This window comes from Rhincodon typus, chromosome 2 (assembly GCF_021869965.1).
Source record: "Rhincodon typus isolate 14 chromosome 2, sRhiTyp1.1, whole genome shotgun sequence".
Lineage (NCBI taxonomy): Eukaryota > Metazoa > Chordata > Chondrichthyes > Orectolobiformes > Rhincodontidae > Rhincodon > Rhincodon typus.
Window position 1 is genome coordinate 140,240,409 of NC_063333.1, and position 16,357 is coordinate 140,256,765.

Here is a 16,357-nt window from a genome sequence, read left to right on the forward strand (position 1 = left end):
ACACTGCTGTTAGTCGATTTGGTATGTGTTCCCACACTGCTGTTAGTGAGTGAGTTCCAGGATTTTGACTTGGTGACATTTAAAGAACGGCAATATATTTCCAAGTCAGGATTGTGTGTTGCGGAGGAATGTATTCCCACATATCTGTCTCCCTTGTCCTGCTAAATGGTAGGGTTGTAACTTTGGAAGATGCTTTCAAAGAAGCTTTGGTATCTTTTGAAGCCTCTGTCTGTTGGATGAATTGTAAAGCTGAGGACGTTCTGTTTTCTCAGTGGATGTTAAAGATCTGTTTTGAAGAGGAGCGGTGGAGTTATCCTCTGTGTCCTGGCCGAGACTTATCCCTCAATCAATGTTGTTTGTAATACACAAGATGTGAAATTGTCTGGTTACTATCTTATTTATGATGCAACATGTGGAAACCTATGGTGTCCAAATTTGCTCCAGGGTTCCCAATATTACATATTGTTATGATTTCCTTAATGTCTATGCTTTTACAAAAAAGCCAGGCCCTGATAGAACTAAAAACCCAAAGAACTGCAGATGCTGTAAATCGGGAACAAAAACAGAAGTTGCTGGAAAAGCTCAGCAGGTCTGGCAGCAGCTGCGAAGAAAAATCTGAGTTAATGTTTCGGGTTCGGTGACCCTTCCTCAGAACTGATAGAACTGATCTTCCTTTCATTTTATTAAAATTCGCCATGTTAGATTATAATTTTCCCTTCAGTTTTTTAAAAAAATATTTTGTCTGTGAAATTGCTTTCCTTTATTTAGATCATGTAAATCATGTACAAGATAAATATTGTTGTATTATTTTGTGGCCTTTTTTTGTTTTTAATTAGCTGCCACCTCATGATTTAAAGGGAATCTGAAGCAATGTTGCTACACAGCCAATTGCTAATTGAAAGAGACATTTTTTTATTTCAGTCTCCTTATGTATTTACGTTTTGCCTTTCAGATTCTAAACCTCAATCTGCTTCATTATTGTGAAATTTTGGAATATTTCTTGCAACCAAAAGTTTAAATTGTGATTATATTTTTGCATTCTTTCTTTGCTGTATTTTGTTATCATCACTTGCAGAGAAAAGATTATTTAACTCCCAGACAGTTTTCATAACCTCCACTCTTGTTACTTTATTAAATGAAAAGTTTTCAAAACTCTGAGTATTAGGTTTAAATATGGCTCTATTTTATTTCAGATTTTCAGGGAAACGAAGGAGAAGGAGATTCAAGATCTATTACGAGCCAAACGCGAGTTAGAAACGAAATTTCAGAGACTGCAGGCTCAGGGTGTTCAAATGTTTGATCTAGTTGATTCTGACTCAGATGATAATCATACTGATGTTACAGGTAACACTCTAATGTTTATTCCTTCTGTGTCTTCTCTGTCTTTGTAGCACATGTTTCCAGCAAATACTGAGAACTTTACATCCATTTTATTGTTCCCATCATTTTATAAATGAGCAATTTCCAAGGTTGTTGCAATGTATGGGCATTTAAACTTGTAAGGCTGAAAGGGGAGATGTGTTGCCAAAACTTTGTTTTTGCAGTCGTCAGGACATACACAAGAATGACAAACTGCAAATGCTCACAGCCATTTATATTATAGCAGAAAATAAATCAGGTTGGCAAGTTGACTCTGATTTGCTGAGGCATTGCCATGAGGGAGCTATAGGCTCCCCCCACTCCAAAGTAATTTTTAAAAATTGCAAGACTTGAACGTATTCCCTGTTGTTTTCAGAGAATGGGCCCCTGTGCCTGAACGTATGGTGCTTGTAGCAAGCATAAATGAGCCATGTTCTGGACTCAACTGATTATCTTTTAAATGGATTAATGCACTCTGGATTATTCAGTAAACACTGCCCAATTTGGGAAGCACACCTTAATGGCTGGTTGAATTACATCTGCTTCAATGTGATGATATTGCTGAGTGAACTTGTCATACTTTCTTGAAGTCTCCTTACGTCAGTCTTTGCACATTCTCTCTATGTCTGTCTGTCTCTCTCTCACCTATGTTCCTTCACTAATGCATTGAATTTATGTTACGACTTATACTAAAACTCACACAGTAAGATGTTAGCCCACGTTTGGTTGTTTAGAATAAGTGGGGGGCATGTCATATTGAAGTTGACACAGAACATACAGATGGAAAAGAGACTTGTATTTGGGATGGCAGATGTTGTTGGATTTTGCACCTCTCTAGAAAGAAGTGAGAAGGCTGATGTTTGCCAATACATAAACACACCCAGACATAAAGAAAAAAACAACTTGTGTATCTACACAAACTAAAGCAACGGCAGCAGAAATTACATTTGATTCCGTCAGGTTTACTCAGCTCCTGACCTCTTTCCACCCTTGATTCAAACATGGACACACTGATTGAACTCCAAAGGTGAGGTGAGAATGACTACATTTGACACCAAGGCTGCATTTGACTCGTCAAAGAGGTCTAATGAAACTAGAGTCACTGGAAATAAGGTTGTAAACTCTGTGCTGGTTGAAATCATACCTGGTACAAGGGAGATGGCTATGGTTGTTGGAGGTCAGTTATCTCAGCTCCAGGACATCATTGTAGGAGTTCCTCAGGGGAGTGTTCTTGGCTCAACTGTCAAAGCTGCTTCATCGGTGACCTTCCATCTGTCATAAGGTCGGAAGTGGGTAGTTCCAATGTTGTGCAAAGTTCAGCACCATTCACAACTTTTCAGATACTGAAGCAGTCCATGCCCAAATTCAACAACACCTGGATAGTATCCAGGTTTGGGCTGATAAGTGGCAAGTAGCATTCATGCCAACAAGTGCCAGGCAATGACCATCTCCGACAAAAGAAAGTCTAACCAATGTCCCTTGACATTCAATGGCATTACCATCACTGAATCTCCCACAATCAACATCCTGAGGATTACCATTGACCAGAAACTGAACTGGACTAGCCGTATAAATACAGTGACTATAAAAGCAGATCAGAGACTAGGAATTCTGCAGCAAGTAATTCACTTCTGACTTTCCAAAGCCTGTCTGCCATATATAAGGCATTAGTAAGGAATGTGATGGAATGCTCCCCACTTGCTTGGATGGATGCTTAAGGACATAAGAGTATCATCTCAGTTTTTTTAAGCCAGTCACTTTATAATACCTGCAAGCAGTTATGATGGCAGATTTTAAATATTCCCAGATGAAATAGATTAATAAAATCTATTGTCGTATGCACTTTTTCCGATGAAAAAACTTTAAAATGTTTGTGATAGTTAAAGAGTCCACAAGTAATTAGTATTGGCTGACTTCATCCTCTATTGTGACGATACTATGGCTTTAAGAGGTGTATTTTGTCCTGGGTTTTTATATGAAGAAAAGTTGAGACAGAGATGATGGTGCTCAGTTTCCTCCCACAGTCTAAAGATGTGCAGGCTAGGTGGATTGGCCATGCTAAATTGCCCATTGTGTCCAGGGATGTGGAAGCTTGGTGGATTAGCCATAGGAAATGCAGAGTTACAGGGATAGGGTGGAGGGTGGGTCTGGGTGCGGTCCTCTTTGGAGGTTTGGTGTGGATTGATGGGCCAAATGGCTTGCTTCCACAATGTAGGGATTCTATGATAAAGTATGTATTGCTTCAAGTCGAGTAATTTGACCCATCAAATTGCATCCGGAACATGACGCCTTACGCTTACTTCTTAAATAAGAAAATATTAGGGTCTAAACTATCTTCTTAATATTTTGAGGGTATTTGATCTGGTCTGTAATAGTACTATTGTTGTAATTAATTGTTATGTATTCTGCTTTGATCTTTTGTTAGAATTGCTGCTCATCATTTTTAGCTGATGTTGCATAGCTTCATAAATCCTTTGCAAAAATAGTTCACTTGTCCATCTTTTTTACCACTTCCATCTCCTTTGTAACTTTGTAATGTTGGAAAATTGCATATGCGTTCCCATAGAAATGTGATTTAGTGGTACTTAAGATTTCGACATGGTTTGTATTCCTGGTAAAAGAAATTTTAAAATAAAATCTGTGACATGAGCAGAAGGTCACAATCAAGTACTAGATCAATTGGTAATTTTAAATTTAATTTTGCATAATAAAAGTCTGTCAAATGTTTTAAGGGGTATGGGACAAATATGGTTACTTTACAGATTGGATTCACAGAGTTGAATGGCAGAACAGGCTTGAGGACTAAATGGCCTACTCCTGCTTTTGTGTTCCTATTTCATGTGAGGAAAGTCCAAGCAGATACTAAAGTAGGAGTGGCAAGTATTAAGAGAATTATTGCAAATATTTGTCCAAATATATACCAAAATGGGCTTAATTTAGAATCCTTTGTAATTCAAGCTAATATCTAATTACTCCATTTTAGTGCTGTGTGACATTAGATTTGTGATTCTGCATATGGCAGCATTTTAAGTTTCTTTTTGGTTCTGTTGAAACCAGACTTTGTGTTTCAGTTGTGTTATTTGGTGTACCTCCTTAAAGCTTGACACCCTCTTTGAACTTTTCAGCCACAGGCACTCAGTGTGAATACTGGAGTGGTGGGGTCCTGGGAAGTGAACCATCTTTGGGCAGCATGATACAGCTCCAGCAGACATTCCGAGGCCCAGAGCTTGCACATAGTTCCATAGATGTTGAAGGACCATTTGCCAATGTTAATCGAGGTATACTGTAATTTGCTAATACTGAGGTAATACCATTTTTTTCATAGCTTTATATTAGGCTGTACAGGGGTCCCCAAATTATGAACATCCTACTTACGAATGCTCGTCCTTATGACTACAATCCCTACAGGATTTTAATTTTTAAAGACCTGACATGCGAACATTTCCTGATCTTATGATGACTGATTTCCATTGTCCTGCATTGTGTTCCAATTTGCCTACAGAGCCCAGGGTGGAACCTGGGACTGCCTGTATTTTGCTGTGGCAGTGCAAGACATTTAATGACGACTTCAAAGCTTTTTAAAATTGTTGGATGGTGAAATGTTGGAAGTGTGAACTGATAACAGTGCAATGAGAGAAACTGGGCATCCATGGCCTGAAAGAAAGGAGCGTGCAACTGTGTACCTGCTCAAGCAGAGCGATTGAAGCGTTATGATATTAACCGCATTAGGATTGAGATAATTGTGTAAATTACAAGAGTAATGGATTAATTCAATGTCAGTGCAGGTGCAGTAAGTAAAACAAAGGGATAGGAAATAAAATTTTGGGTTAAGAGAGAAAAAGAATCAGAAAGCAAAGTTTTAAAACAAAATCATTCGACACAAGAAACTTTTTCACCAATAATTAAAGTGTGAAGGAATGAGACTTCATATTTGTTTTCAGTGACTGACAACTAATGCTTATGATGTTGTTGAAAGGAGACTGAGACTAACTTAAAAGAGTTCATATCCTTTCAACTTTTTGTGTATGATTAGTTTGTATCTACCATGCAAGTCAAGGAACGTCATGGCATTCAAAGCATCTCAGTGGTGTGTCAGAACAAGAGATGATGTCTTGGTGAAGTTAATGATGAATTGCAGCATCTCTGGCAGCGACATTTGTAGTTCCACTTTTAATTGTCAGTGGTCCGTGCTGTGAAGTGTTGAGTGAGGCCCGAAGTAGGTGGAGGGCACTGAACAGATTTGAGTTGATTTTAAAGCTGCATCAGTTTAGAATTAATTTGGTGGAAATCCCAGATTTGTGCCAGTGGTGGTGGAAGAAAATAGTTCTCACTACGAGATAGAGTAACTTGGAGTTTTGGCCTAAACCAAGTGACCATAAGTCATGTGGGTGTGACTTACTGAAATTGGATGTTAGTCTAAAATTAAACAGAAGTTTGAATATGCTTTGTTCTTTACTTGTTTCGGAGCCATTAATGAAAAGGCTAAGGTAGATGAATAGTGGTACATGCGAATCATATTTCAGAGGGGATTTATTTTGTTGCATTGACTTTTCCAGATGACTGGGATGCTGCTATGGCTAGCTTGCTGCAGGTGACACCATTTCTTCCTCAGACCCTTTGGAGCAATACAGTGCGCTGTTATCTCATGAATACTGCAACCACACAGCCCGAAGTAGACTTGCTTCTTCAAGTAAGGCAATATTAATCAAATATTAGTTTAGTACCCTTATTGTTGTTTGGTTTGAAGGACTGGGTAGTTGTTCAGTGTCCCTTTCTGGATTCTGTGGCTAAGCATGAAACATTACTGAACCAGTCAGAGGAAGGAGACCCAGTTTAGTTTTATTGCTTCTGATCTGCTCTGAATGCATTCATTTCAGATCAGGAACTGCTGGGTGTGTTATAACTGGTTTTGGTGCATCAAGATCGCACAGTCTTGGGATATACAGTGCGTAGATGCAATAGGGACAAGATAGGATTCATCTGCGGTGGTATTGAAGGTAATATTCCCTCACTTTTCCCAGTTCCTTCAGTGGTTGTTTGTAGCATCGCACCCAAAAGAAATTGTCAAACTCAGCAAGTGGATGTGGCATCTGTACTATCCTAGGTAGTGGAAGATTTCATTTGCAGGGGTTCTCGGTTTCTCAGTTGAAAACTAAATACAATCCAGTGATGATTCCTTTAACTGAACCTATGAATGATATATTTCCTGTTGGCTGAGTATCCTTTCAGCCTTCTAGGCTCATGTGTAAACAGTTCTCGTTAAAGGAGGTGTTGGAGGACTTCAGCCATGGTCATGACTGTGATGTCAAAAACAGCTTCAGTCAAACGTCTACATTCCAGTGACCCAAGCGCTGTTATGGCTATTCCATAACAAAGTTTAAGAAGTTCTATAAACATGTGAGAAATGCACCTTTCTCATAGTCACATGTCATTTAGGTGCATTTAGGTAAATAACACCATCTGAATATTTGGTGGTTCAAAATGCCACTTGCTTAATATAATCAGAATTGCTGCCAACAATGTAAAGATTTACAAATCTCTGACATTACAGTTAGTTTTATTAATTCATGTGATGTTGGCATCGCTGGCTGTGCCAGCATTTATTGGCCACCCTAATTGCCAGTTGAAATGAATGCCATTGAGGAGGGCAGTTAAGGGTCAACAACACTGGTATGGGTCTGGGGTTGCATGTCGGCCAGACCAGGTAAGGACAGCAGTCTTTTCTTCTCTAAGGATGTTAATGAGCCAGATAGGTTTTTACAGCAGTTGACAGTGGTCGCAATTAGACTAACTTTCAATTCCAGTTTCGCCATTTACCATTGTGGGATTCGAGCCCACCTCCCCAGAATATTTGCCTGGGTCTCTGGATTACTAGTCCAGTGACAATATTGCTATGCCACAATCTCCCTAAAAGAACAGTAATTGTCAAAGCTCTTGAAAATTACAGTCCTCTCTCCTGCATTGTTAAAGAAAGGGCAGAGCTCTACTCATGCCTCGCCATCCCTCAATCAACACTTAATAAGATTTAAAAAACAGATTTCTGTGGATGTTGGAAATCAGAAATGCAAGCGTAACGGTGGAATTACCTAGCAGGTTATTGGCAGAATCTGCGGAGAAGCTGAGCTAATATTTCTGTTTCTCTCTCCACAGGTGCTGCCATAATTTAACTGCATATTTCCAGCATTTTCAGATTTAAAATCTAAAAAAGTAGCAGGGCTGAGCCCAGGGCTCGCCTGTCTGCTTTCTTTCTCTTTTTGTTTTCTTTTTTCTTTTTGCTCTTTTTTTCTTTCTCCTTTGTTTTCTTTTAGGCCTGGGAGTGCGTGAAGTAGGATGCCTCCAATGGCAGTGGCAGCAACGCCAGGATGTGCCAGACACAGCTCCACCCCAGTCAGTGGGTCTCCCACGAGCGAGGAGCAGGCCCTCGGCTGACTTACCGGGCCTGGACTCTAACATCTTGGATTATATTCATTTTTTCAAGGTGGCGCCAGAGCATGGCGACACTTGTCATATAACACATGACGTGTATTTTTATACACGTGACAATAAATCTAAATCTAAAATGGGTCATTTATTTCACTGTTGGCTGTGAAAGTCAGCTATTCTCAAATTGGCTGCTGAGGTTCCTTCATTACAACAAGTACTGCACTTTTAAAGATGCTACATTGGCTACTGAGTAGTTTGGCATATCCTGAGCTGGTGAAATGCACAATGTAAGTGCAAGTCTTGCTTTCTCTTCACTCATGTGTTTTGAGAATGGAGTTGTTTTTGGGGAGGGGAACTTGATGGTAAATCTAGAAAACAATTCTGCTTTTCAGAGGGTTCAAACTGTCCGGCTATTACACAGTATCTTATGTAGAAATGTCGAGGACTCAAGAAAACCATTGACTACATCTACATAACATCAGCACCGTGGCCTACATGCCTTTTGAGTCATAGAACATTACTTTGGAAGATGATTTTGTTTCATCATAATAATGAGTATAAATGGTTGCTGATTTTATTCTGGATGAGGGCTTCCCTGATGCATGGATTGAATGCTATGGTTTTGCAAGCCTTTAAATGAGTGCAATCAATTTTGCTGCAGTCGATCTGATTTGAAGTTTTAATTGTACTACAATGTGTGTTTGTTTCTTTTAGGAGTATTTACCAAAGCTGCAAATGATGTGCGAGAGTCTCGGGCACTTTTTTCTTACAGTACAGTTCCCAATGGAATGTGCCAGTCAGTACCTAGCTGAGAGGAGACGAGAGATAGAGAAAAGTTCCTTGTGTCTTTTTCTTCTGGGTTCTGATTTACCTCGGTAAGGAGGTTTCTGCACTGTTAAATATAGAATTGAAATTGTGATTGCTTCTGTTCACAGTAAAGTCGTCTTAGTGCTGTTAACTGAAGCATTAGCTCATTTATTATAATTTTGATGTATCTGTTAAAGGTGATGTAGAGAAGAAATTGATAAATGCATTCAACATTTGTATGAGAATACCATTGATTCTTGACTTCTAGTTATGTTTTGTCACAGTTTTATAGCAATATGGTTATAAATTCCACTGTATTTACAATGGATTTTGTCAATCTCCAACCCTGCACTGGCAGTCTGCCCTGTGGGTTGCCACAATTTGCATATGATGTTTTCTGATTTCCTTTGTTTTCAGGTCCTCTTGGAGCAGAAATTTCTAATCAAAAATGAGTTTTAAACAGAAATTTGAAAGAAAATGTTAATTTTTTCACAACATAAATGTACCCATTGGATTCTTTTGGCATTATTTATGCAGTTATTGACAACTTAGTTTGAAAGACTTTGCCTTTCTCAAAAAAATGGACTGGAATTGATGTTTTTAATTTAGACCAGTGAATTTGGAAGCTACATTTTATTAGTTTAGCTTATGTGCTATATTCCCTAATTTCCTGATGAGGATCATTAATGACCCATCAGCTGTATTGATGGAATCCTTTGCAATTGTAACTTCCAAACTTTTGTGTGCAGGCAGCTCAATGCCTGTTATGGGGGCTTTAGTTGACTTTGGTTTTTGTTCTCATATATTTTGAAATACAAAATGTAAGACTTTGAAATGAGGACTGGGTTACATTTCCATGTCCTAGTTAAATTACCCCCCACCATATAGGACACTGCTTCACCTAAAGACTGGTCTTAACCCCTTCGGCTTTATTTAAATGTTTCACTGTGTGTTTTGTTGACAAGACCTGCATTAAATGCCCATCCAAAAGTGCCCATGAGAAAGTTAGCTGCCACCTCGAATACAACTGATTGGTTTGCGAGGCCATTTCAGGGACAGTTTTGAGTCAACTACATGACTGGGTCTGAAGTTGTGGACAGCCAGATTACCTTTCCTAAAGGACATTAGTAAACCAATGTTTTTTTTAAGTGATGATTCAGTAGGTTTAAAATCACTTTACTAAATCCCACATTTGTCTACCAAACTGAATTCAGATACTTCTAAAGATGTGGGGGGATTTGAACTTGTGTCTCCTGATCATCTAGCTGTTTGGATTGTTAGTCCAGTAACATAATCACTATGCAACCGGTCATGCTCTCACATTCAATGGTGTGTCTACATATTCTTTCACATTCAGAGTGACAGCTTTTTACAGTACATTTAGTGCATTATTTTATTTAATGTCAGCTTTATGATGTGTTAAAAGTTTGAAAATAGTGCTGTTTGTTGCCTCATTTTCTGATTTGCTATTTCATATGTCAAAGTCCAATGAAAATTGGAAATACTTAGCCAGTGGTTAGAGTGAGAAGAACCGATTTGTGCTTTTGTTTTTGCAGTTTACATAGTTGGACCATTTGCGATTGTACTGTATTCTGTGTTTTATTTGTAAAGTGTAGCAAAAACCATGAAAATTAAATGTTAAACTAATCTTTGGAATATTTAGTTCCCTGAGTATAGAATAATCGTTTTTCATTATTCGATGCCCTCCACAGCATGAAGGTGAAAGACAGATCTTGGGCTTGCTTAATTGAATTGAATCATTTAATTGAATTGAATTGTTAATTGTCATGTGTATTCAATGTAAAATACAGTGAAAAGTGTGTACCGTCACTGTGCAAAGACACCATTCACATTAACTTAGAATAAGATTTTAAAAAATAACTTAGAGAGTGCAACTTTTCCTTCTCTGCTGCCACAGTCCCGCTCCAGGCTTCCCAGCCCATGCCATGGGGGGAAATAAAGTGGAGGATGTTTTTCACTCACTCTTGTGGTGTAAAAGCAAGTTGTAGAATTTCTTGCATGAGTGTTGCAGGAAAACAGTTTTTTGAAGCTAAAGGCTTCTACTAATCAGGAAAATTTGCAAGAATATCAATTTCAAGAGAAACAACATATTTATGCTATATGAGAAAAGCATGCTGATTGATTGGCAAGTGGACTCTTGATTGGTAGAGGTATTGCTATGGAAATGCAGATGACTGATAGTTAACTGCCAAGCGTTGTTCAACTTTGATCCGGACAAGTTGACTCTGGTCAAGGAATTCCCCTGAGGAATGAACCAGATCGTGGCTGTCACCTGTATTGTTTATTTGAAACAGGGACTGTGTATGTACATGATCTTTCTGTCTGCAGTGCATGGTTTCTTTAAAATTGGCAAACATCCACGATTGTGCATATCTTAAAAGAATCTTTTTGTCAAAATGTGTATTTTTTGAGCAATATTTCATTAATTGTTAATTGAAATCTTTTCTGATGGAGTCACACTGCAAAGGCATAACTGGCTTCAAGTGCTAATGTTGGTAGGACTAATTCTACCTTTTTACATTTGAATTCAACCCACAAAGAGTATTCTAAGGTTGTAGATGTACAATGTATAAAAATACTGAGGGATTGTAAACATTACCTGCTCTCATATGTGATCCAGTGCTGTTTTGTTTAATGAAAGGTGCATGGAAGAGGACTGTGAAGAAAGTCTCCTGAAGAATGCTGACAGTAGACCATTGATAATATACCACAGATTGGAGGAGAGCGGTGAGAATTCAGATTTAGTACTCCAGATGATTGGCAGACTGTCTGATGCAAATCAGAACCAAAAAGCAAAGGTAATATGTGGAATTATTTGCACTAGTTGAAGGCACTTCTCATTCATTCTCCTTTGTTTTTATTTTAAACAACACATGATGTTCTACAGTTGGCTATTGCTCATATCATTAAACGTAGCTATAGTTATTTTTGATTTTGCTGATGAGAGACAGTGATGATAATTGAATTAACTTGTCACCTTGGGTGGATTTTGACCTTTTGTAGTTTAACTGGAAACTACATCAGCCTGGAAAGCAGTAGGCACTGTAGCAAGGTCTTTGCTTCCAAACTAAGGTGACGGAAAATCCCTGTTTTGTCCATGAATCACTGTGTGAATGAAGACCAGTATTCCCTCTAAGTTGCACGAGTGCAAGGCTCTGCAGCAATCGGGAATGTATCATATAGCGTATAAATGTTGCTGCAGACGTAATGCTTCTTTTAAGATATGCACAATCGTGCATGTTTGCCTATTTTAGAGGAACCATGCACTGCAGATATATTTTTGGGAACATTAGTGGGGAAAACTTGAATCTTAGCTGTGATCCCCACCGTGTGTCCACAGCTGACATAAATCAGTGTTGCAACCTAAACGTTCGCTGCTGTGTTAGGAACACAGTGTTGAATCAGTTCCCAGTTCCACAAACCCAAACTGGGGAAAAGTGCTCCAGATGTTGAGATATTTGGTCTGGGGTGGGTGGGGGCTAGGATCCATGTTGAGTAAAGATTTAAGTATATACTGATGAATTCACTATTTAAAAAATACACCCTGATTGAGAAAGACTAAAACACTACATTTAACTTTACTGAATCCCTCATAAAAACTAATGTTGGAATTGCTAGTCCCACTTCAAAGAGTTTGTAACCATAGTTCAATCAGACTGTGAACTGAAAAGCACCCCGCTGTGGTAAGAGAACATTATAATTCAGTCATGCAGCAGTAATTCTGTGAAGATAGTCCCCATGCTTATGTCAGCAGGCAGAGCAAAATAGCAAGCAATAATTTTTTTAACACTGTGTAACAGGTTTTTGTTCATATTTTTAAACACCAAGGAGTTGACAGCAATGTGGAGCTGGAGGAATACAGCAGGCTAGGCAGCAGCAGAGGAGCAGGAAAGTTGACGTTTCTGCCTGGCCTGCTGTGTTCCTCCAGCTCCACACTGTGTGTCTCTGACACTAGCATCTGCAGTTCTTGCTATCTCGGAGTTGACAGCTCTATTTGCCTGCTATCTCGACAGTTCCAGCGGGCTTTATTTTTCAAAAGAGTTTACCTGCTCATTACGCATATTCATGTCCACTTTTGGTAATCCCAGAGAGCATGATTTCTTCAAAACGTGTCCCAGGACCATATCCAAAAGGATAACCTACCTTTCCAAAGGATTCCAGCAGCTTTAGATCTTCTCCTGTTCCATCTAGCGTGCACAAACTGTGTTTTGGATATTGATTTGGGAAAATTAGGTCGACCTAAGACAGCTGCACTTTTAAATGTGCACATGTCTCCATGGACCATAGATGTGCAAATCAGAATCAGCCCCAGTGCCAGAATGGAAGATGTTGTGTTCAGGGGTGGGACTTGAAATTTGGGCCTCCACTATGATTTTCTCACAGATGAAGATCCTATCCAAATAATCGAGCCTACATGTAGGTTCATACATTAGCATATTGGAATTACAGAGTCCATGGAAGTGTATGCCTTGAGTTAGTAACTCCATTGAAGAAAGGGAGAAAAGGGAAGAAAACAATCTGTAATTTTGACCTTGGAAGCTTTCAAATGCATCGAGATGAATCTTGGACAGAATGGTCTCGTTTGCGTTATGTGTGGTTTGTCGTGGTCGTTAGTTTAGAAGAGTTTCATGTATAGATCTGTGATTTCTTTATTCGTTAATGGGATATGGGTGTCGCTGGCCAGGCAGCATTTATTGCCCCATCCCTAATTGCCCAGAGGACAGTTGAGAGTCAACCACATTGTTGTGGGTCTGGAGTCACAGGTAGGCCAGACCAGGTAAGGAGGCAGTTTCCTTCCGTAAAGGACATTAGTGAACTGGATGGGTTTTTCTGACAATTCATGGTCATCGTTAGATTCTTATTTCCAGATATTTTATTGAATTCATGTTCTACCATCTGCTGTGGTGGGATTCGAACCCGGGTCCCCAGAATGTTATCTGGGTTGCTGGTTTAACAGTGCAGTGATAATACCACTAGGCTGTCGCCTCCCCTCCTTTTGAAGTATGGTGGAAAATATTTCATGTTACATGTACTCTAAAAATACAAGTTGTTGTTCACCTTTAAGTTGTAAAGGTTTCCCTCAGTGCCTTCATCAAATTTGTCAACAAAGTGATGAGCAATGACTCAAGCGTTGATTTGACTAGTAACTGGCCTTTGTAATTAGTAACAACTAACTTTAATGGCAACCCATTGTCTACAGGAGTTCAAACAGTTCCTTATGCAAACTAAAATCTATTTCCTAAGTCCAGAAAGCTCAATGAAAAATTAGGTGAGAGAAATAGTGCGAAAGCTGGAAAAGGCAGAAAACTTGAAACATCTAGCAGGTCAGTGAAGGACCATCACATTTCGAGTCTGATATAGCTTTCCTTCAGAACTGATATTTCAAAGTTTGAGGAAGTCATTTTGGATGGGAAACGTTAATTCTGGTTCTCTCTCTACAGACACTGCCTGAGCTGTTGAGTTTCTCCGGAACTTGCTGTTTTAATTTAAGATTTCTAGCATCTGCATAATTTATTTCATTAGCTTGAAGTGTCAGCTGCTGTTTTCACAGGGATGATGCCTGGACCATAGGTTTAATGTTGCTTTGTAGCTATTTATGTAGCGCTTTGTTGAGGGTTTTTAAGAAGTTGAGCTACACAATACTGTATGCAGTTTTGATTATCACTTATTTTAAAATTATTAATATTTTCTTGTCTTTTTTTAGATAATTGAGCATGATGGATGTGCAGAGGAGGGAGCGAGGAAAGTGTTTTCCCAAGTAGAAAAACTCATTAAACAGGTGCTATACAGACCAAAATATATTGAATTAATGACTGCAGACTTTTCCATGTATTTTGACACACATTATCGTGTTTTTCACTATCTTTTGTCTTCCTCAGCAGCGTTGCTGGCTGTAGGAAGTTGCAATCAGTTAATGCTTTTATTAAAATCATTGTTCTTTGGCCTAGGAATTGCTGGGTTGGGGAAGCACAGATCTTGAAAACAAAGATTCTGGAATTGAGGATGATTCCACCAACTGGGAAGAGGAGGACATTGATGATGCAATTTGGGATACGCACGATGAGCAGGAGCAGTTAGAAGCTTTTCAAGCAGCTGTAGGATCCACCTGTGAATTGGGATTTGAGAAGGTATTCCTTGCTTTATGCTCATGATAACATTTTTTTAAAGATTACATAACCATTGCAGTGAAACACAAAGCATATTGGCATGCCATAAACATGATTTAAAATGGAATAAAAATGAATCGTGTAGCTATCAACAGGAGAGATCACTCTGCAGTGCATTGGAATAATTTCCTGCTTTAGCGTGTACAGACTAAATAGCAGAGAATAGCTGCCAATTGGGAGATTACCTTAAGTGGCACTGCATACCTATCCTATGAGGAGTATTCATTATTAAATTAGTGTGATTTTCAAGTCCGTGCCTTGTTTGAATAGGATGACCTAGACTTGAATTTACCGTTAACTTATGGATTATGGATGGATGAAGCTTGTCATTTTCACTTGGGTTCCTTAACATTTTTCAAAAGAGAAAACTTTTATTTTTTATTTCGTATAAATGCATTTATGTATGTATCCCTCTCATGGCCAATATGAATAACAAATGTGTTACCATTATTGATTTGACATTTCTGAATGTTAAGTAAAGAGACTGACCTTACAAAGTGCTTTACATGTGTCAAATGATTTTGAAATAAAACGCAGTAACTGCGTGAGACAAAAGTGGCAGCTTTTGTTGTGCACAATAAGTTCTCTCAGAAATGCACTGGTTGATTGAGTGGTTAAGTCATGCTTAATGGCATTGGGAGAATAACTGCTTAATATCTTAGTTAAAATAGCAGACAGAAGAATTCAATATTATTAGTATTGACAATTACTTGTATATTGTTGGCATCACTGATTTCAATCCATCTGATGTAATCCAGTGCTGTTTTTTGGGCACAAAGGAAGTTACCTGCTTTGAAAAGTTCTCAATATATTATGTCAACAATATACTGATTAAACTTGGTATCGTTGCTATCCTCACTCAGACCAGACTTTCAATTCTTCAGTTATTTGTTTCAATTATTTAATGTTGAATTGCTTACAGTCTTGTGCTGTGGATTTGTGAACTCTAAGCACTGGTCCTAATGCTCAGGAAACCTTAAAGCAGAGTCTATCAGTCTAGACTATGGAAAGAGGTGTATTAACCTACTGTGTACTGTGGATGATCCAGACAAAAGTATGTAGTACGCTAAGTTATCAAGTCATTTAAAATGTTAGGATAAAATGTCAGATGGTTCAACAAATTTCAAATCACTAGTTGTAATTTCTTCTGTATGCGTGGTTTTCAAATATCATACATCAGAAGGTGAAATAATCTTAATAGTTACCCTGTCAAAGGAGCTCACCCTTTTCATTTTAGTCTAGTGTCTTAAGTGGCACTTTAATGTTTATCAGTGAACACCTGAGCAAATTATCAATGATACGTAACTTCAGTTGCATCTGTGCATAGATAGTATTTAAACTGCATTCCCCTCCCCCAAAAAAAGCTATCTAGTTTATTGAACTATTTGTATTAGCATTTTAGAGATTGTGATTATTTATACACAATTGGAGAAAATTTATTCTGTTCATTACATCTAATAATTTGTAAATTTGTACGTGTTGATTATTATTTCATGACATACATCATTGTCACATTGGTGGTTAACTGTTTAACCTTTGCATATTCTTTTCTGTTATTAACATTATCAAGACTTATTTTC

At 38.4% G+C, this 16,357-nt stretch overlaps 1 protein-coding gene across 6 annotated transcripts in view; it reads left to right on the top strand.

Moving 5' to 3' along the window:
- nphp3 (nephronophthisis 3) overlaps positions 1-16,357 on the top strand; it is a 58,571-nt gene that overhangs the window by 9,763 nt on the left and 32,451 nt on the right. For 5 of the 6 annotated variants that reach the window (XM_048609814.1, XM_048609805.1, XM_020511620.2 and 2 more), the window contains 7 exons: positions 1,194-1,344; positions 4,485-4,637; positions 5,916-6,049; positions 8,497-8,657; positions 11,252-11,408; positions 14,315-14,389; positions 14,559-14,738. In XM_048609814.1, coding sequence (XP_048465771.1) covers positions 1,194-1,344; positions 4,485-4,637; positions 5,916-6,049; positions 8,497-8,657; positions 11,252-11,408; positions 14,315-14,389; positions 14,559-14,738 — 1,011 coding nt within the window. Of the gene's footprint in view, positions 1-1,193; positions 1,345-4,484; positions 4,664-5,915; positions 6,050-8,496; positions 8,658-11,251; positions 11,409-14,314; positions 14,390-14,558; positions 14,739-16,357 lie in introns of those variants that run through there. The other variant, XM_048609835.1, reaches the window with a different exon arrangement.